The following is a 25,272-nucleotide window of genomic DNA, read 5'->3' as shown; positions in this document are numbered from 1 at the left end:
GCTCAGCAAGTAAGGAACTTGGCAGTCTCTTTCAAGGCTGTAGTAGTGGATGGGAACACTCACATGTCAAAAATATCTTCCTACTTTTTATTTTTAATCTTGTTAACTAACAGTAACCACATTAAGTGAGATTTTTTAAATTTTTATTTATTTATTTTTTTTGGTGACTGGCCAGTACAGGGATCGATCATTGGACCCTGGTGTTACCAGTAACATGCTCTAACCAACTGAGCTAACTCACCACCCCAAGAGCTTTACTTCTCTTTAAAAACAAAGCCAGCTCGGGCTGGCCCGTGGCTCACTCGGGAGAGTGTGGTGCTGATAACACCAAGGCCACGGGTTCGGATCCTATATAGGGATGGCCAGTTAGCTCACTGGCTGAGCGTGGTGCTGACAACACCAAGTCAAGGGTTAAGATCCCCTTACCAGTCATCTTTAAAAAAAAAAAAAAAAAGAAAGCCAACTGCTAAAAAGGCCAGATCTAAGAAAGTGATTTTTAACAAGAAAATAGAAGTTTGGGATTAGTTAGAGGGGAATCTCATGAAACCAAGCTAACAGTCCACCATACACTGCTAAAACAAAACAAAGTGATGTTTAATCTGATTTTGCTAGTGATTTGTCACGTGAAATATTTTCTCAATTGAAAGAGAGAACTTAAAAATTGAAGGAAATTTTCATTATAAAAGCTTTACAAGTTATTTTAGCCCTAATCATTAGAATGTGAAGTAATATTTTCCAGATTATATTTTACTACGATTTCATGGGTAACAATTTACTTTCATGACATTTGAAGATTTACTGAAGTTTCATAATACCCTTTGAATGTCCATAATCTCTTCAAATTTACTGTAGATAAACTCAGTAAATTCTGATTTTAAGGTTTCATGCCAGGTTTTACATATAAGCACTTATCTGTACATTCTGTCTCTTGAAATAATCCTAGCCTGGTTTATTAATGTTACACAGTGGAATTTATAAAGCCCTTGGCTGCTTTTCCTGTAGGAATGTGATATGTTCAGAGAACTCAGAAAAGAACTTTATCAAATCGCCTCACTGGATAGATGAGGTAAATACTGTCCAGAGACATTAAGGCTACTTTCCCAAAGTTAGAGTTTCTTAATAGAACAGGTTTCCATCTGCACCTTCCACCCCACTATGGTTTTCTTTTCCATTATCATGAAGCCAGGTAAAGAAGTCCACAACAAGAAACAACAAGACATGAGAATTCATTTTATTTGCATGTCCCAACAACTCATTCCAAATAATGAATTCAAAAGAAAAACTGTAGTTCCTCAGTATTAGCACTAATTTACGGTAACAATCATTTCTTTTAAATTTCATATTTAATTTACCTTTCACTTTAGATTGCAAATTAAAGTATATATATACATGTTTATATACAAAAAAAACTTTGAAAACAAATTAATCCCAATCTTGGTCCAAGAGTTTCCACTTCAGAAGTGGTATAGCACTATGCTATATTCATCCTCTTCCAAAATATATCTCTTAGGACTTCATGAGTTCCAAACATTCATTCACAAATGGTTCCCCTTTAAGTTTAATGAACCATATATTTCATTTCTGAGTAAATTAGAGGAAATATTACAGAACATGCTTTGTACAGTACAGCACCACCACTGAAAAGGGCTCGGGGTTTTGTAATCCAAGGTTCCGATTTAAAGCAAAAATACATGGCATAGACTGCAACAGCAAAGAAGTGTCCAATTAAAACTAGAGGGTTAGGAGACAATCTGTAACAGAAAAAAAAAAATATGTACTGGTAAGACCAAGGAATTAAAATTTACTCAAAAGGTTCCAACTGTGTATTATCTATAAGGCTCAACACACATTTACATTTTAGAGAATTTTGCAAACTTGTGTGTGTCTGTTAAATATGACAGGAGCAATTTTTTTTTTTTAAACAAGAAATTTAGGATATATATATCTCTTTCAGAGAAGCTAGTAACTCCTCTCACTGTAGTTTACCTAAGTCACATATCTTGAGCTCTGTTCTTTCACTGATCTTGAGATCCCTGGCTGAATACCTAGATGGCCTAGCCTGTTGGAGTCTAGGTTTTTCAAAAAATATAAGTACTGACATTCAGATTATAGATGAATGAGAAATGACTCAAAGAATTTCACTTTGCAGACTGCCTCGGGTTGAATGTACCCCCAAAACTTAATCCCCCCTGTAACTGTTAAGACAGTGAGAAATCCTATTATGCTCATGGAAAGGTAAGCCCTTGAAGAGGTGATTAGATTGTAGGACCATGCTGGAGTGAATGTATTAAAAATGGTAGTCATGAGTGTGGTTCTGAGGGCTTTAAAAGGAGAGTGAATGAGGGGGTTAGTGTCTCTCTCTGCTCCACCATTTTGGCAATGTGATACCCTGCCATCACTGTTGCCACCACCAAGACCTTCACCAGATGTGTTCCCTGGACTTTGGACTTAGCCTGAGAAACTGTAAGCAATAAATTTCATTTTCTTATAAATACTTCCATGTGTTTAATACACAGACTGTTTGCAAGAATAGTTTCACATATGTCTGCTCTGTCAAAACTAATTCTGAGTTTCATGAGTCCTGGCACTTCCATCAAATTAATTTTTAAATTCAAATTTCCCAAATTATTCATGGCTCCCACAGATTGGATTATGTGAATAAACCCACAGGCAAAAAAACAAGCTTCTATTTTAATCAAGGAGTTTAGCCTCCTCTACCACCACTTTTTTTTTTTTTTTTGTCTTTTTCGTGACCAGCACTCAGCCAGTGAGTGCACTGGCCATTCCTATATAGGATCCGAACCCGCGGCGGGAGCGTCGCCATGCTCCCAGCGCCGCACTCTCCCGAGTGCACCACGGGCTCGGCCCTCTACCACCACTTCTAATCAATGCTGTTTCCAAGAAGTAAAACACTGTAGTAAATGTTGCCTTTTTGCATTTCTCTGGGTCACCTTCTAATTGGGATACTAATAAATAATGAAATTACAAAATGTGTAAGGAAATAAGATTTGCATAATTCATAAGCCAAACAGTCCTAAGAAAATCTGGAATATTTGTTTCCTTTGTTCCATCAAAGCAACTTACACAGAAAGCAGCCCAACAGGCCCAGCAACACATTCTCCACCAAGTTTGAAATAAAAAAAACACGCTTTTCTTAGTTGATGCAGATTATCTAAAATAAAATTTTAAAATTACTCTCAATCAAAATATTCACACATTTATGCCAGAGTGCTAATGATATATAAAAAAAAAAAAAAAAAAAAATGAAGATATAACAAATACCAAACCTTATAGATGATTTTAAAATATCTAGTCCTAGAATTTCAACAACCAGGATTTCTCTTAAATTCCATAATCATCAACATTATGGGTAGTAATATGAATTTTTTTCCTGTTAATAACAGTTACCAACATTTAGGTTTCAGAATAGAGTTGTTTAAAAGTTATATCCTTGATTTTGTTGTAAATTTATCAAATGATGCAAAATACTCTGTAAACTCTTTATTATAAAAACACAAATTTGAAACCAAATTCCTAGTCTCTAAGATGCCAACCCATTTCTCTAAGCAGTAAATTATCAAGTAAAAATAGCTGTGAATAGTAATTAATAATAATGCCTGATATCTGTATAGTTTTTTAGTAGTTTTCAAAGTAACTCATTAAACACTCACAACATAGTGTAACCAATCCTTGTTAACAGTTTAGAATCAATGTTCTTTTCAGGTATGCCTAGATTTTTCTTTACAACAAATTTTTTAAAAAAAGATGCAATAGGTAAACTTAGAAAAGTTTAGAAAGAAGTTTAGAAAAACTCTAAACTTAGTGCTTTTCTTTTTATTTGCCTAAAGAGCCATTTACCTTCCATGCCAATTTAGCAACAGATTTGTCTGGCAAACCACAATCAATGAATGGGTTTTTTCTTTTAGCAAGAGTGATGTTATACAGAGAAGCTACAGAAAGCATTTATATTGCATCATCTTCATTCATCACCTTGCATCAGTGTACCAAAGCACTGATCATTAGGGCCTCAGCCAGGTCATACAAATAGCTTTGTTGCACATATACCCGAGTAATGGGATTTGAGTTATATCTAGTCTTGAAAACCTAAAAGTCTAGTTTCATTAATGCACCATCAGTGTAACATATTTGTACTCTGCTGTGGTAAGGAGGTGGCACAGTTGCCTTTTCCTCCATTTCTAACACTTTCCTTCATTTCTAACACTGCTTCTGCTAAGTAATGTTTTCCTTAACATGTATCACCTCTCTGCAATATGGAAACAAAAACAAAAGCACAGGAATATTTCAAATGAGTAAAGAGTGAATGCATTCTGCTATTTGTCATTTTTTTTTTTTTTTTGGAAACCACCAGTGTGGTTTTATTTTTTTTTTAATTTTATTTTGTCGATATACATTGTGGCTGCTATTTGTCATTTTAACAAGGGAGAAACTCTAAACTTGAAGTTCATATTCATTTTATAAGATACTACTTTAAAAAGAAATTGTAACTAGTGTTCAGGAAGAAAAAGACCATATTGCCTTTTTAATGCATGGCCAGAAAGACCTTTCATCACAATCTTATGCATTTGGAAATACGCATTATCTGGTCTGGACCAGAGGACTTCAAAATGATGACTACATTATTGAGATATTGTATTAATGTTATCTGAGGTAAGTCAATAGCCTTCCAGACAAAGTGGTGGATACCTGATGATGAGAAACTAAAAATCTTGCTCAAGGATGGAGTTAAAACGAACTATAAACTTGGCAGTCAGAAAACTCAAGTAACATTTTTATTTCTGGACTAACCACTAACTTTTTTGTAATTGAATTCCTTTCCTGTGCTAAAAATCTGCAATTCAGTAATGTTCTACACTTACCATCTGTGGCAGAAAATAATTCATAAAGAGCCTGAGCAAGGACATTCACAACAAAGGAATGAGACCTTTTTCTCATCCAATAGAATGATTTTTTGGCCTAAAAAAGAAAAAGATCACTTATTATATGGGAAGGGGGAAAAAGCACAAACTGATGTTTATAATCCTTTCAAACTGATATTTATCCTGAAGACTATAAGTAATATTGCCTTATGTCTATCATTTACCATCCCCCCACCCCCCCAAAATCATCTTCAGAGCAATGAGTTATATGACTCTCACTATGAGCAAAGTGACTCATGGCAATTCAGTGTTACATAATATTCAAATACATAAACTCAGAAATTCTGTAAGATTTACAGGTGCAAGTCAAGTTCCTTAAGCCTGAACAAGACTGCCTCAGAACCACTATGAAGCATCAGGCCCCCAAGTACAGATCACCCCATCAGAGCCCCATTGCTCGTAGCCCCCGCAGAAACCTATTTTGAGACACTTAATCTGAGATTTAATTTTGGACGTTACCTTTATTTGAGACTGAGATTTAATTTGAGACATTTAATTTTTTACCTGGAAAACAGCTGCATCATCATAAAGGTCAGGGATACCCTTCAGCAGTTTTCTCCATAGTTTTACATCATTAAAAGCAACAGTCATTCCCCCACCGGTGAGAGGATGCCTTATATTATATGCATCTCCCAAAAGAAGAACACCTGTGAAGAGAGAGAATTAAGATTATGACCTCTGCTTCCTTTTGGCTGGAACCGCCATCTTCCAGTAATTCACCAAAATGACTAACACAAAGGGAAAGAGGAGAGGCACCCGACACATGTTCTCTAGGCCTTTTCGAAAACATGGAGTTGTTCCTTTGGCCACAGACACATGAATCTACAAGGTGATATTGTAGACATCAAGGGAATGAGTATTGTTCAAAAAGGAACACCCCACAAATGTTACCTTGGCAAAACTGGAAGAATCTATAGTGTCACCCAGCATGCTGTTGGCATTGTTGCAAACAAACAAGTTACAGGCAAGATTCTTGCAAAGAATTAATGTGCATATTGAGCATATTAAGCACTTTAAGAGCCAAGATAGCTTCCCAAAACGCATGAAGGAAAATGATAAGAAGGAAGCCAAAGAGAAAGGAACCTGGGTTCACCGGCCTGCTCCACCCAGAGAAGCATGCTTTGTGAGAACCAATGGCAAAGAGCCTGAGCTGCTAGAACCTATTTCCTATGGATTCATAGCATAATGAATATAAAAAAAAATAGAAGACCAAGACCACTATACTGTTAAAAAAAAAAAAAAAAAAAAAAAAAGATTATGACATCTTGGAGCATCCCTTAAGACAAAACAAAACACAAAAAAAGACTAATAATTTATAAACATTATTGATGTGAGCTAGTAAATAAGAATGTGAAAATGTAAGAGTACAAATCATGACTATAATTTGTTAAAGAAAATTTAAGAGTTGATTCAATCTATATTTATTGGATACCTAATATGTGCCAGGCACTGGGGATAAAGTGAGAACAAGAGTTTATTTTCTGCCCTTATGAAACTCACCTGCAAATACAATGTTAAGTCCAACAATATCAATGCATTTATAAGGCCTCTTTCAAAATAAAATATGAAAAAATAGAAAGAATCAACAGGCATCCAGGCATGAAAAGCAAGTCTTTTACCATGGAAAAAATCAAGATGTCTTTGATATTTCATAGCAATATTTGCTGCCAGCACACTATAGAGAAATATCTATACAGTTCTAAGGGAAAGAAAGGAGGCCCTAGGAATATTATACCCAGCCATATTGTAGTTTAAGTAGAAGACAATACAGGCCTATATTCTCAAAATCACCAGATGTTAATTTAGGAGACTAAACCTTGACTGAATCTTATCTGAAAATCAGACCCCTTGAATCTAAACTACAGAAGCAAAAAGAGCCACAATTTGGCTCCAAGTGTACCTACTGATGGAGATTCCTAATCTACCATCAGCCTGCTTAATGACCTGTGACTTTAGAGTGACATTCGAACAAAGCCTTGATTTAATTATATCTGTGAAAGAAACAGATAAGCATAATGGTAGTGTTAAGGTAGAATTGTAGATAATTTTTTTTCTGTAAAGGCATGAAATACTACATTTATAACTAATTTTAGAATATATAATTAATATATATTAATTTGTAAAAAGGTAGCCTCTAAAGGTTAACTCAAATTTTTATGTATTATTCTAATACCTCATCAAAAAAAACAACTGTACCCAGGTTTATTCCTCCTCCATGGAAGATTCCCAATCCCACCAATTAGGATGTGTTCCATCAGCGTGCTGTTTACATCAATTTGACAATGGCTTCAGTCTGCTTTGCACGATAGTTTATTTATATGGTTGGTGGCTTATTATGCATGTGTTTCTACAGCAGGATACAATCTCTTTATGTTCAGTAACCAGAGTATATCAATGGCTTTCATTCAGACCTCTGTTCTAAGCTCCAGATGCATGTTTTCAATGATATTCCATACACCCCCACTCACATGTCCTACTGGCACTTCATACCCAATATGTCCAAATATGTCACCTCTCCCCATAATTCCCTAAACTTAACTCTTTCCTGTTCCTATGTCAGCAATTAACTGGCAAAACTAAGCCTGAAACCTGGAATCTATCAAGAGGTCTCACTCTCTCTTACTACAATATCCAATTAATCACTGGGTTTCATGCATTCTACATCCTAGATATTACCCAAATCCATTCCCTACCTTTTTCACCTTTTTCATCACTCACATGGAATAATTAAATAGCCTCAGAATATGTTTTAGTCTAAACTTTACTCCAAATCATACTCCACCACAATGTCAGAGTAATATTTCTGAAATAAAAACCTAATCATGACACCACCTTCTTTAAATCTTTTCAATGAACTATTAGAATAAGTGAGTTTAATAGGTTTCAAGACACAAGATAAATATGCAAAAATCAATTATATTCTTACATACTAGCAATGGATATCATCAAGATAAAATTTACCAACAACGTTGTGAAATTATCTGTGTACATCCTAACTAGATAATTGCCTTCTCTAGGTCAAGGACTGTCTTTAACTGTTGTACCCCAATGACTAGCACAGTGACTTACATATACTCAATATTAAATAACTAAATATATCATGAAACTAACTTTGTTGTTATTAGTGTGTTAATCCATAGTTAACAAATTCTCTCTCCCACATGTTATTCCCAGCAATATAAATTTAATCACATATATATAATTTGTAATATTGACTCTTTTATAAAATAAGTCCAATAAAATAGTACCTCGTTTGTTTACTGGTGAAGGGGGAAGGAAGCTTGCTGGCATGGACCTCAAACGAGAATTCTGAATGGCTTCGAGGAATGGTTCTTTCAAGTGATCTGCAAAAATCCCCACCCACCCAAATAAATAGTTTGTAACATTTCGATTTCAAATTGTCACATATTTTCTTATCAAGTATAAACAAATACCTACCAAACATCTGTTATGGTTGTTACATCCATCCCTCGTGATAAACCAAGAATTGTCTATTTTATTAATAAAATTATCCATTAAGCACTTAGTTATTCATGCTAAGGAATGACTAAGGAATCTAAGAAAAAATTAACTTAAATATACATACAGCTGAATGAACAAAGAAATTAGATGAAGAATGAGGCAAATTCAGACAAGATGAGACAGGGAGAAAACCACCCACTTCTCTTCCAAATGTTAACTGACAGGCGTCATATTTAATATTTAATTTATTATAATCAATATATTCTGGTAATATCAGATGAAATGCACTACCAATTCACAAACAGCATGAGGGATATGGACACTAGAAAAAGAAACAGATTTAGAGGCACAAGGCAGCTCTACGTCTCTGAGCTTCAGTTTCTTCATGTGTAAAACAAAATGGTTGGATCAGCTCCTCTCTAAGATATGTCCCAGTTTAAGGTTTGGGCTTCTACTTGTATAGAAAATGAACAATCTTTTCATACAGTTCCCAGTGTAAACTGGGAATGGAGGAGCAGAATGCCTATGTCAATACTATTCCATTTGTACAAGGAGTAGAATCTCAGTAACTTAATATAAACCTATAAATAGTTTATCTCCATGATTTCAGGGCAGTCTGCTCCAATTAACCTCTGGATTGAAAAAAATATAAAATCTACAGTAAAAGAAAAAACAATGCTAAAAATATCAGGTAATAAATAACTTTTCAGAAGTATACATAACTAATTTTCCCATCTGAAAGCTTCAAAAGTAGCTTGGACCAGCCCGTGGCTCGGGAGAGTGTGGTGCTGATAACACCAAGGCCACAGGTTCAGATCCCATATAGGGATGGCCAGTTAGCTCACTGGGTAAGCATGGTGCTGACAACACCAAGTCAAGGGTTAAGATCCCCTCACCAGTCATCTATAAGAAAAAAAAAAAAAAGCTTAATGTACTGAAACGTTTTCATATATATATACATACGTTTAAAATGTCATTATTAAAAATCTAAGTTTGTCCATGTACACCTTCATTTCACTTTATTTCTATTAATATCTTGTTATTTATTAAACACTTACTTTAGAAAACTTAAAAAAAAAACAATATTTAAATAAAATGGTCATACCAAAGACAGTTTCCAATTCCTCTAATCATATCATAATTGACAAGTGGGGTTTCCCTTCAATTTTATTAAAATTCTTAACAATATTTTACATTTCTTTCCCACATCTTCCCATTCTCAAAAGAAAAACAAAACCAAATACCATAAAAACTGTGAATTTGTGAAACGGTAATTTATAATGAGTGTTTTTACAAAGATGTCTAAAATCTATGAATCCTTTGTATTCAACTCAAAACTAAAATGATCCCAGTCTGGCTAGTTAGGTCATTTGGTTAGAGTGCAGCCTAATAACACCAAGGTCATGGGTTTGAATCCTCATACTGGCCAGCAGCCTAAAATAAAATGATCTTAAAGACCCTTCACAGCTCTCATGTTCTGAGGGCAGACATTTCAGAGCAGGCACATATGAGCAAGCAGCCTTGGTAATCCTGGCTCTACTCCTACTAATAATTTATCCTCAGAGAAGCTAAGTGATCTTCCTGAACCTTAGTTCTCTCATCTGTAAAATGGGAATAATGATAATGCCTACCTCCCAGGGTGGTTGTATAGATAAAATGAAACTATATTCGTAAAATACCTGGTAGACATTCAGTAAATGGGAGCTATAATTACTACAAAAAAACAAGCACGAAAATATTTAAGTATAAGCGATATTTCAAGATTCAGAGAACTTACACTGCAGTCCAGACTACCTTAAAAAAACTATATATCCCAATATTAATAATTATTCTGAAAACCATGCTTTAACTGTTAATTATTAATATGACAAAAACATTTTGAAGCTTTTTTTTTTTTAATTTGGAGTTTGTTTTGGTTTTCTTATGTGCTAGTTGAAATAGTTCAGCTCCAGCATATTTGGTTCACTGGCTGCATTTTTCACCTGCCATCCTTATCTCTGGCTTATTTTGGTGAGAACTGGAAATGGAGAGCCTTTTGTGAGATTTGCTTTCAGACTACAAATTACAATAAGAGTGAAATCCTCTCTCTTACCAGGTATTTGTGGATAAATTTTTTCAACCATGTATTCTCTCAAATTCCTTGGCATTTCTCCTCGAACATCAACAAGTACTCGAGTTTCACTGGATGAAATCTGGTAGATGAGAACTGGACTTGGATTAACTAAAATAAGCTCAGCATGATTTGCTTTAAACTGTGGTGCATTCTAAAAAAATAGAATAATAAAATTTAATAATTTTCAAATTTCAAGTTGCTTTTATTTTACTATAATTGTACTCCTACAGTACCTTCATAAGAAAGCCAACAAAATGAGATGAAACAGAAACTTTACTGGAGACCAGGTTTTTCCTGAACTTGGAGAAAAGCCCATCTGCAACAACAGTCAACGGAGCATGGAGTTCCTATAACAGAGATACAAAAGATTCAGCTAAATGGTTAGAAATACACATTAAAAAGACCATTCTTTTTAAGTGTGCATGAACAGATTTAAATATATAATCAGATAACATTATAAAGGGTAGCTGAAGATAATGCCATTGAAGAAACTGTTATATGGGCTTAAAATAATGCACAAGTGAGAGACAGAACTCCAGGGGGTGCAGTTTGCCGGGAAGACTCAGTCCTGGGCCTGAATTTCCACACAGTCCAGGTGTATCTGACCTCACAAGACCAGGAAGTAACTAAAAGGCCAACAATTAAAACCTGAGTCACACAAAAAGTCTTCCCCAGACAATGAGCAACAAAGCAGCAATTTAGCTAAACCACAGGACTCAAGTGCTGGTCCCCACAGTAAGTTCCCCTAATTTTGAAATTAGGCAAAGGACAACAAATTAGTTCCAGTGCAGAGTATAAGTGGTGGTGGTAGATAATAATCCAAAAAAGATCAAGAAAAAACAGAGAAATATGACACAATCAAAAGTAACAAACTAAGCACCAGAGGAACAGTGCATTTATGAAATGTCTGACAGAATCCAGAATCACCTTCTTAAGGATGTTCAGGGATTTACAAGAAAATACAGACAGAAAATTAAGTATCTAGAAAACAATCCAGGAGAAGAATGAGAAACTTGACCAAAAAATTGAATAAATTTTTAAAAATACATAGAAATTCTAGAAAAAAAGAATATATTATCTGAACTGAAAAACTTAATAGAAAGCTCCAACAGCAGACTTAACCAAACTGAGGAAAGAATCAGTGAGCTCGAAGATAAAACTTATGAAATTATCAAACCAGAGGAGCAAAAAGAAAAAAGAATAAGAAAAAAATGAAAGAGAAATACAGCAAATATGGGACTCCTCAAGTGAAATAACCTCCACATAATTGGCATACCCAAAGGAGAAGAAAAAGGAAGAGATGTATAAAGCATATTAAAGGAAATAATGGCTGAAAATTTCCCAAGCATTAAGAAATATGACAGCATCCAGGTACAGGAAGCTCGGAGGTTGCTAATCAAATTCAATCCAAAGAGGAACACCCCAAAGCACATTGTTATCAAATTATCAAAAGTCAAAGACAAAAAAAGGATACTGAAGGCTAGAGAAAAGAAACACATAACATTCAACAGAGTCCCAATACATCTCTCAGCAGATTTCTCAGTAGAAATCCTACATGCCAGAAGAGAATGGGATGATATATTCAGAATGCTAAAGGAAAAAGACTGTCAGCCAAGAATCCTCTATCAAGCAAAACTAACCTTCAAATATGAAGGAGAAATAAATTCGTCCCAAACAAACAAAAGCTAAGGGAATTCACCAACACTAGACCTGCCTTACAAGAAATGCTAAAGGGAATTCTTCCATCTGAAAGAACACAATGCTAAGGAGCAGCAAGAAAACATTTGAAGGTACATAACTCATTAGTGAAAGTAAGTTCACACACAACCTCAGAATACTCCACTGTCATAAGGGAGGGATGAAGAAACCACTTACATCCTTACCTAACGAGATAACAAAAATACAAAAACCATATCAGATAGGCAATATTAAAAAATGTAACTTAAAACAACAAAATGTCAAAAAGTGGGGGGGGGAATGACACCAAAGTATAGAGTTGGCTTTGATTCTTTCTTTTTTCTTAGGTAGATATCAGAAATAAGTTATTAGTCTAAAATAATCTGTTATAACAATAACATTTTTTGTAAGCCTCATGTGAACCATAATACAAACACTTATAAGAGACATACTAAAAATAAACAGCAAGAATACCACATGGTCTCTCAAAGAAGTAGAGAGTAGAATGATGGCTACCAGAGGCTGGGAAGGGAGTGGGGTAGAAGGAAGAAGAAGCGGTGGACTAACAAGTACAAAACTATGCTATCTACCCTAAGTGAATCATTGTACAGTATATGCATGAATTGAAACAACACACTGTACCCCATAAAATTGAAGAGAAAAAAAAAAAATCCAAGGCCTAGCCAGATTCTTTTATATGAGAATTTTTTAACTTCATATAGTGCTTTTGCAGACATTTGTTTTTTGGGTTTTTTTGGTGGCTGTATGAGGATCCAAACCTTTGACCTTGGTGTTATCAACACTGCACCAGTGCCTTCTAATTAGTGTCTAGGGCTTAGAAGAATTTTTGTACAAAGGCCTGTATGTATTTACATTATTACACTAGAGGAGAGAAAACTTTGCTATCGCCCTCATTAGAGTAAAATTTCTAGGAAACGGTGACCCTATGGAGAAGCCCAGGATCAGTTTTTACTATACCAACATGAGCATATACTAGAAACTATCTTATTCTGTTATTTCCCCAAAGATTCTCCTACTTCTGCCTACTGTTGTACAACAATGTGCATATAGTTAGAATAATATATCATATACTTATAAATTGTTTAGAGTAAATTTATGTTTTTTACCGTAACAAAATTTTTCAAATAAATAATCCTGAATCATTAAATAAAAAGAGATTCTATTTTTGCCTTTCTGATTTAAGTGAATCCTTCCTTTTTTCCCCCTTCCAGTTCCACTCTGCTTCTCTGATAATGTGTATTTTTCGTTTCAGTTTTTAGTACTGTTAATGTAGTGGTGTTTATTTAAAAAGTTATTTACATAGCACTCTGAGGTGCTCTAAAGAGCAGTGTGTTGCAATCTGAAATCCATCCTGTTGCACAGGACTCAGAAGTCAGTGCACACAAAAATAATAAATTGGTGAGCCTACTTTTTTAAAGGGTAAGAGAAAAAGAAGGAAAAACATCTCTTAGGAGGAGATGTCATTTGATAAATCTCACCTTTATATCTCCAGTTTCTTTATCCCTGTACTGAACTCCCATCACAGCATCATCTTCCTCTAGTAACTGTAGCACAACACCTTCAATAAACTTTGTACTAAATGACAAATAAACAGAAATAAATTTCTATAGTAGCACATGAGCGATTTAAATTAGACATGATCAATTCCTTATTTACCCATGTAAACTGGACATGTGTGTGCATATACATGTGCACTGAAAAAGGTCTGAAATGACGAAAAGCAAAAACATCATTAAGCAGTTTTAGAATTATGTATGGCTTTTAATTTCAAATTTATCAACACTGAACACATATTACTAATGTAATGATTTTAAAAATATTTTTTAAAGTAACATTAAATTTTTATCTCAATTCATTAAAAATAAAATACATGCAGAGAGACGTTACATACCTACACACATTCATAACAGAGGGGAAAAATGAATTGGAGCTTATCTACCAAATTATTAAGAGTAGTTATTTCTAGTCAGAAAGATCATAGATAATTTTTACAATCATCCTTATATTTTGGAGTATTTTCCCATTTTTCTGCAGTAAACATATTGTACTTCCATGGATATCAAGTCCTTTCAGTTTTAGGAATAAGTCCACTTCTTCAGTTGCTTGTTAACAGTAAAGTCTATACCAATCACATGAGGGTTCTCATGTTTAAAACTTCCTCAGTTACAGTGTTTAAAGCTACAGGCAAATATAAGTTAATGATCAAGAGGAGAAGCCAGTCCTGTCAGACTAGGTCTTTAGTAAGAATGGAACAGGAATTTTCCCTTGCAGTCCTTTGTCTTGACTTTTAATAGAAGATATCATAAGTATAAACCCAGTCTCCCAAATGGGCAACACATAGACTTATGCCTTACTTATAACTTACATCCTCTAAATTCCAAGCACAGAAAAATCACATAATTTATTTAGTTGAAGGAAAATTCTCTATAGTTCTATGTCATTCAAAGGAAAATACTTTATATGATATTCTTATCAAAGATACTGAAGATCCAATACTCTTCTAACTTATGGTTCACTTTAGTATACCTATGTTCTAGCCTATGCCCAAAACATTTATGAAATTTATGAAATATCTGTACAAAGGCCAAATTTAAATGTGTTAATTTTTTCTCTAACATTATATATTTGAAGCTGTAGTCTTACTTGGGCTCTGCCATAGCTGCTTTTCGGAGACTCATGATGAATCTTCCATGATGAAAAGCTCTTCCACTCTGTATTTGGTTGTTTTCTGACAAAGGGTAAGGAATTTGAACCTCTGATTTGCTTTCTTGATCATGGATTATGTAGCCATTTACAACCTGGGCATCAAGACCTTCCACTGTATCTGCAAAACATAGTTCAAAAAAATCAATTTTGTTAATATGCCCAGAGTTATACTAGGCACCAAGAAGGACATAGAGACATCAAAAATGAGTTTCTGCCTTCATAAAACTACGATAGCATTTGGAGAACTGGACAATTAATATAACTATTTCAGAAATCTTAATCCTTCTGGGAGACAATGGCAGTCTTAGCAAATCCGTACTATTATTTAAGGATAGTCACACTTAAAAATAATTCAGGTCTGTAATTCCATTTCACTTCAGAAAGACAAGCAAGAAAATGCAACATGAAATGAAATGTCACAATGCTACCAAGTTTAAAATGGACAAATATCCTAAAAGCTGCCATTAGCAGTGTATTCAATTTGGAACTCAGCAAATTGCCAATCTTTACTGACCTAAATGTTTGGAGCCCACCTAGTATTTTTATAATGTTGTGTCCAGCTACTAAGACAACTTGTTTTTCTCAACCCATAACTATTATAGGGGTACTTTAAATGTTAAAACTGACCATTTTGTACACCAGAAAATCAAAAAAGTATAGTAGCATAGTAGAATTTTTCCTTGGATAAACTATCTAAAGACAAGTATATAAATAAGGTCTAATTTAAGACTTCTTAAAACATCTGTCCTTATATCAATTTTATTGATGAAATTAAATATGAGACTTCAGACACTTTCACTTTCTTAAGCAGGCAGCAAGACAGAATGCTAAATCTCAATGAAAATCCATGCTTTGTGAATATTAGATATTTAATAACTTTAAAGCCACTAATGTAAGAGTTATCGCTATCCATTAATCATAAAGCTCCATATTTATGATGATAGACAACATGCAGCAGATAAACTGATATGGAAAACCCTCTTCCACATTAAAATATATAGAATTGTTTTTTATGTAAAGGCAAACTAAAAAGTAAAAAAACAAAACAAACAAAAAAAACCTCACATGCTAAAAATGAGGAGCAACTTCAAAGTCAAACCAGCAAGCAAGTTGAAAAGGCAACAGCATAGGAGTATCAGAACCACAAGCCTAAAGGGCTATAATTTTACGGGCCACTCCTGGATGGGAGGTAAAGGCCCCTATGTGCTAGGGACACTGAAACTCAACACCACAGAGACCAGGAAAACCCAATTCACTGCCCTGAACTATGGCATGGAAGTAAGCCCTCCACCACAGGCTATGGGTGAAGTCATCCATAAGAAATCCAAACATAACTTTGTTCCATGACCTAGTATGAAGTCTGAATCTCAAATGAGGAATGTGCACAATAAAATGGGTAACATTTATTATGAAAGCCAAATTTAAACCAGAGTTCTAGGAAATAATACAACAAAAGACACATGAGATTTATGAAATGTATTTATATTTAAAAACATGAAAGACCTAATAGAGAGTATACCACATTCATGGGCAGGAAATCCCAATCTGAAAGATGTCAATTTTCCCCAAATGCTATAGATTCAATGCCATTCTAATCATAATCTTGACAGGGTTTTTTTTTTCCATGGAATTTGAAAACCTGCTTCTAAATTATATATAGAAAAACAAAAAGGCCAAGAAAAGCCATGATAATCCTAAAGAAAATGAGCACCACTCCTCTTCCCACTGATACTGAAACTAATTATAAAGATATAGAATTTAAATTGTATTAATTACAGAGTTCTAGATATTAAACTTAAGCCACAGGGCAATCAGTTCACTAATTAAAACCCACATTCAATCCACATTATATTAAAAAGTCCATAATCGAAAAGTAACTATTCCAATTGTTTCTATTATACATATCTCATCAGACCTGAAGGGAAATTAGTGACATAGTAAATGTTCAAAACGGACTCGTATTAGTAATAATAAAGGAACAACGGCCACAGTACTTTAGAGACTCTCCTCCCTCTTGCATGAACTATATACAAATCCACTGAGGCTGGTCGCCACAACCATAGAGATGTCCCGAGGCTCGATCTCTAAATGATTGTGTCCAGCCATTAGTTTGGTAGCATTTCCAATTTCAAAATCCTGTCTCTGGATGTTGTCATGTCTGCTTCAAGCCAATCTCTCATGCAACGTGGTGGTTAGAGAACCTGAAAGAACAGACATGGAACTTCCCTTCTTCATAAAGCACTCTCTCCACTTGGTTCCTGCGCTCTTATGCTTTTCCTCCTGACTGCTCCTTCTCAGTCCCTTTTTTTGGCTCCCCTCACTTCACTGATCTCTATACTTTAGAGTATCTCTGGCTTCAGTCCTGGGCCTCTTCTTGGTAACAGCTTATAGTCTCATTTAAATACTATGACTCCTCTCTTTCTCTCAGACCTAACATCAGATCCATCAGCAAGTCCTACTGACTCTTCCTTCAAAATATATTTTCAGAATGTGACCACTTCCCACACCTATACTGCTACAACCCTGTTCCAAACCATCAGCTCTCAATGATTCTCCAATAACCTCCTAACAGATATCCCTGCTTCTGGCCTTGCCATTTTATGATCTGTTCCATTTTCCGCACAATAATGAGAATATTTTTGAATAATACTTTTTAATCATACTTCTAAAATGTGAGATTTAATAACTGCTCTTCTTAAAATTCTCCAATGGCTTGCCTGTGAAGTAAAAGCCTTATCCTTACAGTGGGCTATGTGGTCCTGTGGAATCCCCATTATCAATCTGACCTCTTTTCTAGCTGAACTCCCCTTCACTCACACCATTCCAATCAACACTATTCTCCCCCCTCATTCTTCAAACACACCAGCCTAGCTCTTCCCAGAGAGCTTTTCCAGTTGACACTCCCTCTGCCTGGAATTCTTTTTCACCCGATAGATATCCATAGGGCTCACTAACTCACCTCCTTCAGTCCTTTACTCAAATGTCGTCTTCTTGGTAAGGGCTTTCTTTCCCCAACCACACTATTTAAAATTACACCCACCCACCCCCAACTCACTAGTCCCCTTTTCTCTATACCCCTTTTAACCATCGTATATGAGGATACTTCAAAAAGCTCATGGAAAGATTCGTATTATCTTTTCATTCTATTTTTCCATGAACTTTCTGAAGTACCCTCGTATATTCCATATACTCTTACATTTTTTATCACCCTCCCCCCTACTACCCGATAGAATGTGTGCTCTATGAAGGCTGGAATTTTTGTGTTTTGTTCACTAGTGTAGCCTCAGCATCTACAGCAGAACCTACCATAAGGTCAATGCTTAATAAATATTCCTTAAATAAATCAATTAATTAATGTCACTCCTTTAGTCACCTCCTCCGTCTCTTGCATCACCAGTTTATTCCTATCTACTTTATCATCTCCATTCACCATACAAACATATTTTAGTGTCAAAATACACCTCCTTTGTCCTCACATCCCCATCCACTACTGCCCTATTTCTGATTTGTCATAAAAACTTCTCAAGAATAGTTTTCAGTCTCAAATGTTTAAATCTTCAACTCACTTCAGTCTAGGTTTTGTCTTCACAATTCCCCTGAAACATCTTGTCAATGTCACAAACACCTCCAAATTGTCATATCCAATGGTCATTTTTCTATACTCATCTTACCTGATCCTTCATTAGCAAACTATGATGTAGCTGTCCTTTCCTTTCTTGATACATACCTATTCCCTCCTACTAGAAACATTCTCCTTTCTTGCATTAAGTAACACCAAAGACTTCCGGCTTTCTACTATTACTCTCTGTCTCTTTTGCATGCTTCTTTTCTCCACAATCTCTAAATATCAGAGTTTCCCAGGACTTAGTTTATTCTGTCTTCTCTTTTCTCCCTATATTCTCCTTATATGGTCTCAATCATTGCCATGGCTTTTAAGTACCCAAATATATGCTGACAGCTCTAAAATTTATAACTGCAGCCAGCCCAAACCACTTCTCTGCACTCTAGATTCATATATTCAACTGGACATCTCCACTTTATCTCGGTAAGTCTTCCCCACCCGCATGTTTCCCCCTACACCTGGTTCCTCTCCAGGTCATCTTATCAGCAAATGATACCAGCTGCCCAAGCCAAAACCTAGGAATCACTTTTAATATCACCCTCTTCCTCATATCTCACAGCAATCCCTTGGTAAGTCACGCCATTTCTCTCTCTTAATTTGATCATAAATCTGTCACTTTTTAAAATCTCCTCTGCTACCATACTAGTCCAAACCACATCACCTGTAATTTGGACTTAGCAATAAGTCCCCACTTAACTCCTAGAATTGACTTTTGTTACAACACCACCACAACCTTATAGTCTATTCTCCATACTTACTATATCTACGTATTCTTTTTAAGTAGCATTCTACAAATGGCTGGGTGTGACCCAATAGTGAATTATGAAATGAACTTTGAATTGTATAATCAGGTGAAATCATGACAAGTATTTAAAAAGTAAAATAAATCAAATTTCAGTCAGATCAATATATGTATGTATGTACTGAGTCAGGATAGAAAATGTATATGTTACTATGAATAGCTGTTAAAGGTCTAATTTTTTTTTTTTTTTCTGGCAGCTGTCTGGTAAGGGAATCTGAACCCTTGACCTTGGTATTGTTACCACCATGCTCTACCAACTGAGCTAAGTGGCCAGCCCCAAAGGTTTGAATTTTAGATGTATAAAGGTCACACTCCTGCTCCACTGCCTACAAAGCCCTGCATGATCTTGCTTGCTGCATACCTCTCCAACCTTAACCTCAAGCCACTCTTTCCCCATCACCCACTACATTCTAGCTGTACAGGTTCCCTTTTCAGTTCCTTATATGAAATAACAAACATTTATATAGTGCCCTACAAGCCCAGCACTATTCTGAATGTTTTATGTGTATGAATTAATTTAATCCTCATAATAACATATCAGTCTGGGACTCTTAGTATGCCTACATTTTACAGATAAGGGCACTGATACACAAAAGGTTAAGTAACTTAGGTTAAGGCTGGTTACCTAGCCAGGGTAAGACAGCTTTTAAGTGCCAGAGCAGGTATTCAAACCCAGGCAATCTAGTTCCAGAATCAATGCTTTTAATTAATACATCATACTTCCTACACCAAGCAAGCTGTTTCTCACCTCACAGCTTGGGTATATTTTGTACTCCATTTCTCAAGAAAACAGTTTACTGTCTTGTTTACCAGTATATCCTTGGTACCCAGTATAGCACCTCATGCAAACTAGGCAGTGAATAAATATTTCCTAAATGAACAGTTGGTGCATAAAAAGCACTGGTTGAATAAATAATGCTTAAATAGGAGATTCTAGGTAATAAACACTGTAACTGGTACATAATATACTATCTATAAATGACAGTTCCCTTCCTCTTTCACTAAATTTAAAGCCCTTACTCTAGTTTTCCAGTCCATAATTTCGATCATTACAATTTTTTAGCCATTTCATTAAATCTCATTAAGTCTAATTCATATCTCCTCATCCTATTAAATGCTTATTTACTCCTCTGCTCTCATTTTCATGCAAATTTGTTGGTAAATGAGCATAATAAATTTATAAGTGGAAATAAAATTGAATACCTTCGATAGTCTAAAATAAAGAGTACTGGCTTATACCACAGAACTCCACAACCCCCCAGAATATCAATATGAACCCACCTCCAAGACCAAGGTCTCCAAGAACACGACAACCACCTGGCTGCAGATATTCTCCAACTATTCTGTCAGGCTCTTTTAAATCTCTCTCAATTACCGTCACCTTTCTTCCATCTCTGGAAAGCACTGCTGCCAAAGCAGAGCCAAGTATACCAGATCCCACGATGATAACTTCTGGATCATTTTGAGAAGATATTGATGTAGAGGCAGCTGCTCCTATTAAGGTTGTTTCTGAAATATTGGTTCCTTTTCTGTGCTGTTTTTAAAAAAAGTAAATTACGATTCCAAAATTTATTAGCCTTAAATCATACTACTACTACACAGACACAATGGACTACTGCATCTTCGGCAAAAGCTAGACCCCAAACATTATCAAACCAAATGAACTGTTAAGGTACCGGCCAGCTGCCTAAAAAAAAAAAAAAATGAACTGTTAAGTAAATATTGGTTAAATAAAAATGTACATTATCCAATTTATAAATAAATAAATATTCCTTTTCCCAAGCGTGGTATTTAAAAAGTGCTATATATACTTAGAAATCCACACAAGGCCAAAGATAACAAATGCTTATAAGGGGCTTCAAAGCCTTACTATAGAGCAAATTCTATCATTAATTACTCAATTCTTCAACTATATACTGAGCATCTACCAGATGCAAATCACTTATAATTTCTGATTTGACTTCATGTTGCAAACTATGCAGCACCTTCTAGATATTTCCTCTCTTCATCGTTATTTTCTCCTTCTGAATTTTCATTTGAAAAATTTATCCTAATCTAAAATCACTTCTATATAATAAAAAGATTGTCAAATCCTGGCTACTAATCTATTAATTGAAGATTAAATAAATAAAATTACAAAAGAACAAAATAAATCATACCACCGCTTGGGATTTGACTTGTTCTCAATTTTAGTCCTTAATATAGAGGTGTCTTCAAAAAGTTTATGAAAAGATTTGTTATCTTCTAATTCCGTTTTCTACAAATTTTTTGAAATACCCTCATAGAAGCACATATTTAATTTATCCCTTCTTTTTTCCATATCCTGATATTCCAAGAGAACATAGTCCTAATTGGTCCCCCAATTTAGGAACAAGGACTAACATTAAACCTATCACTAGTTGACTGATGGCAAAAACTTCAACTTTGATCATAAAATGCAAAGTCTTGTCTTAAGAGACATGCTCAATCACAAATAACAGTGCTTGTTTTTTTAAATGAACAATTCAATCTTGTAATAATTAATTATTTGTTCTTGGTAGGTGGATTCACAAATTTGAAAACATTTCATTAACAGAATTGCAAGAAACCATCTACCTTAAGACTAAATGCCATTTGAAGGGGTTTTAATAAAAACTCAGTAAAAAAGGAAGGAGAGGAAGCTCAAAATCCTTTAGGACTTTAATGCTCTTTGATTCTAATACTCACCCAGCATTTTTACCTCTATAATGGACTGAGGACTTGTCCATTCCATTTTTTATAATTTACATTAGAGAAATACTTTTCTGTCCATCACCAAGGGGAGAAGACAATAGTGTCTATTCTTCCCATCAGAATTTCTTAATGATCAGAACAACTGACTATATTTAAATTACTGTTCTGGGAGCAAGACAAGCCCCTTTTATCATCTTAGAAAGAAAAAGTAATAAAAAATGGCCAAGTTTTTTCTGTTAAACATACACACCCCCAATTAAGTAATGTCCACAGTGTAGTAATGTTCCTAATCAAAGAGGAGCTTTGGAGGAAATCAAGTCTTTCAGAGCCTGATCAGTAGAGGAAGTACTAATGGGAACTTAGTAGATCACAGTCTAACAAATCCTTGGTTTCTAACGAATAAGGAGAAAGCCTGAGGCATTCACAAATTGGAACCAATACTGAATGCTAGTAATCCAATTTTCCTACTCCATAATTTCTCTGCAGAGCACGATGACAGTAACAGTATTCCAGCTGCCTGGACTAGCGCTCCGTGATCCTGAAGAAAGTTATCTCGGACAATACACATTTCAAATAGAAAATTCAGGATTCCCTCTCCCTCCTTTTCCATTTCCCCAACCCAAACTCACCATGCCACTGAATTCAGCACTACTCAAAAGACTCCTAACAGAAGTATACTACCTTTAGATTAATATTAATAGCTACTATTTTTTAGGCAGTTATGAACCAGGCATTTTTCATTTAATTCCCTAACCTCCAGCAAAGGTGGTACCATTCCCATCTAACAGAAGAGGTAACTGATTCTCACAAAAGTTAAGCAATTTGCCAAAGGTCTCACAGGCAGAAGGGGTGGAGCAAAAATTCTAAACCAATTCCCTTTCTTCTATGAACCTTGCTAATCCATACTGCAGATATGGTAAAATGATGTAGATCCAGAACTCTACATTAATTTGTAGGTCACTCACCCTAATTCCAAGCCACTATCATCCCTTGCTGGTTCTACTGCTATAGTCTCTTGCCTGATATACCCATTTCCATCCTTGTATCCCTACAACCCATTCTCCATTCAGGGACTGGAATGTTCTTTTTCAAAAGTAAAAATCAAACGTTGTTACTCCCATGCTTAAAATCCTCCAGTGCTCTTGGGAAAAAGTCCAAACACTCATGGCCAGCAAGCCCTAAAACAACCTCTTCCCCCTTGTCTCCTACCACTGGCCTCCTCTGCTCCCTTTGCAGCAATCATAACCTCACATACATTTGAAGACCTGGCCCTTGATTTAGAAACACTACACTGTGGGCATCACTCAGATATTCCTTAGACTGAGGACACTGCTACACTAATTTACTCAATGCTCCAATGATGTGGGGGAAGGAAGGCTTTTTGCCCAGGACTTTAAAATGTAGAGCACTTTTACTCTGCCTGCTTTTCAAACTGTTCTGTCACCTTCCCCAGTCAGCTGTCACTTCTTATAAGCAGGGGACTTACCTGCAGCACTTTTCTTTCTTTCTTCCCAGGTACAAACACAGTCCTTACCCAGGGATATAAATAAACATTTCTTTCATCACAGAAAGTGATTTTGTCCTCCTTAAAAATGAAATTCTAACATTTCATTTCACCTCTCATAATCAAATCCATATCCAACCTCCATCTGAAGCTCAACCAACGCTAAATGAAAGAAATGTTTTTAATCATTCCTAAGAATGTCAAAGACGTAGCCAAGGCACAGTCAAGAAGAGCTTTTAAAAAATCCAACTAAATGAGAATTTATACCAGAGTATCTAAACTGCCACCTTTTGCCCTCTGAAGAAGAAAATTTATATGCGCGTGACCCCAACCCTAATTTTAAAATAAGACACTCATTCATTCGCCCACTTGGAAAACAACCTACCCTCCTGGACTCGAGCTGCTCTTTATTTTCTGATCCTGGGGGGGACTTGGCCCATAAGAAGCCAATGAAAGGCAAAGCTGAGAGAATATCCGAGAAGATCCCAAATTGGGAGCCGCTTTGGGGGCGCCCAACGAGGCCCCCGTTTCGGTAGCGACAGCGGTAGGACAGCACCAGGCCCAGCGACAGGAACACCAGCACGCACAACAGGACCTCCTTGTTGGCCAAAGTCATGAAGTCCCCGCATTTCTTATAAAAATAGGTGAAAGTGGCAATGCCAAGAAAAGTCCACATGGCTCAAAGGCTTCTTTGGTGGCACCGGTCAAGGTTGAAATTCCTTTCTTTCCTTCTGTAGGGTTTTGATGATCAGAAGTTCTCCCCGGAACGTGGTACCAAAAGGAGAACAGGAAACCGGCCAAACTCCAGCAAACACTGGCACAGGACTGCAAGTCAGATCCGACCGATTCCAAAAATCATACTAAGTTAGTATAAAAGTCTCTGAGGGGGTAACATTGTACAGAACGTAGAAAGCAGTATTTTTAAAACGTCTGCTCCAAAAGCTCCCTGTTAGACACTTTCCTCCTCTTTCAGGCCATCCATAAATTCCTTTTTTCTTTTTCCCTGATGGGATTTCCTGCGGGCGGTGCGGGTGATGTCGCGTATCCTGGCGTCGGCTCGTCGTGCTGTACAATCTCTCCTCTCACGAGCAGCAGGTGCCCTTTCAGAAGGGGATGGGGGCGGGAGAGAGGACTCCCTCGGCGCTGGGGGAAAAAGGGGGCCTCGCCTCTTGCGACAGGGGCCGCCGCCTACAGCCGGCAGCGCAAGAAAGTCCTCCTATTCCCCGGGACGGCGACACCGGGCAGCCCGGGCCGCCTTCTCCCACCGAAGATGGTCTCGGAGTCGAGAGCGCGGCCCAGGGCCGGGCAGCGCAGCCACGGCCTCGAGACTCCTCCTCGGTAGCCCCGATTCACCAGCCCCGAACCTGCCAATCCGCGACTTCGCTTCCCGGGTGAATGGCGGTCTCTGGAGGGCCTCCCTCAGGCGGCGGCGGCGGCGGCTCCCGACGGCCTCCTCCCCAGCATCCCTGGCGGGCGGCGGCGGCCCTCCCCAGCGCGGCGCTCGGGCAGTATCCAGAGTAACCGCCGCGTCCCTCCCTCGCCGCGCGCTCCAGAGAGCCTCAGCGGCCGGGGCGGGCTCGGCCCCAGCGAGGGACCAGGGGGCGGGGCTCCACGGGCGAGCCGCCCCGTCCCGCGCGCCCAGCGTTCCGGCCCCGCCCACCGCCGCCACCGGCCAATGAGGGCGCGCGCCGCGCTGTAGGCCGAGATGGCGCTATG

General features: G+C 36.7%; 2 protein-coding genes across 3 annotated transcripts in view; one reads left to right on the top strand and one right to left on the bottom strand.

Annotated features, from left to right (window-relative positions):
* WASHC5 (WASH complex subunit 5) overlaps positions 1–24,555 on the top strand; it is an 86,544-nt gene extending 61,989 nt beyond the window's left edge. Inside the window, exon 29 of the mRNA XM_063079650.1 lies at positions 24,294–24,555. Within this exon, the coding sequence (XP_062935720.1) occupies positions 24,294–24,425 (132 nt within the window). The 3' untranslated portion in view covers positions 24,426–24,555. The remainder of the gene's footprint in view (positions 1–24,293) is intronic.
* Positions 1,320–25,069, bottom strand: SQLE (squalene epoxidase). Of its 2 annotated transcripts, none has more exons than XM_063079653.1 (11): positions 23,942–25,069; positions 20,622–20,874; positions 14,854–15,034; positions 13,689–13,785; positions 10,746–10,859; positions 10,492–10,663; positions 8,186–8,281; positions 5,442–5,584; positions 4,878–4,974; positions 3,085–3,172; positions 1,320–1,751 (listed from the first exon to the last, which is right to left on the bottom strand). In XM_063079653.1, exons 1-11 carry the CDS (start codon positions 24,230–24,232, stop codon positions 1,559–1,561), a joined length of 1,725 nt encoding a protein of 574 aa, XP_062935723.1. In that variant the 5' UTR covers positions 24,233–25,069; the 3' UTR covers positions 1,320–1,558. The 2 variants fall into 2 exon arrangements, with proteins under 2 accessions (XP_062935723.1, XP_062935724.1); XM_063079654.1 differs by having other exon boundaries at positions 10,492–10,591.
* Positions 25,070–25,272: the final 203 nt, after the last annotated feature.

This window comes from Cynocephalus volans, chromosome 15 (genome assembly GCF_027409185.1).
Source record: "Cynocephalus volans isolate mCynVol1 chromosome 15, mCynVol1.pri, whole genome shotgun sequence".
Taxonomy (NCBI): Eukaryota; Metazoa; Chordata; class Mammalia; order Dermoptera; family Cynocephalidae; genus Cynocephalus; species Cynocephalus volans.
Note: the sequence above shows the minus strand (reverse complement) of the source record. Positions and strands in the feature narration are given on the sequence as shown.

What these genes read in the sequence shown, in the direction of transcription:
- SQLE (XM_063079653.1), bottom strand. Translation starts at nt 24,232, where the DNA reads ATGTGGACTTTTCTTGGCATTGCCACTTTCACCTATTTTTATAAGAAA. An exon ending in AAGAAACTGGAGATATAAAG is followed by an intron (nt 10,860 to 13,688) that starts GTGAGATTTATC and finishes TCTCTGTTATAG; the next exon opens with GAACTCCATGCTCCGTTGAC. An exon ending in CCTGTTGGGCTGCTTTCTGT is followed by an intron (nt 1,752 to 3,084) that starts GTAAGTTGCTTT and finishes TTTCTGTTACAG; the next exon opens with ATTGTCTCCTAACCCTCTAG.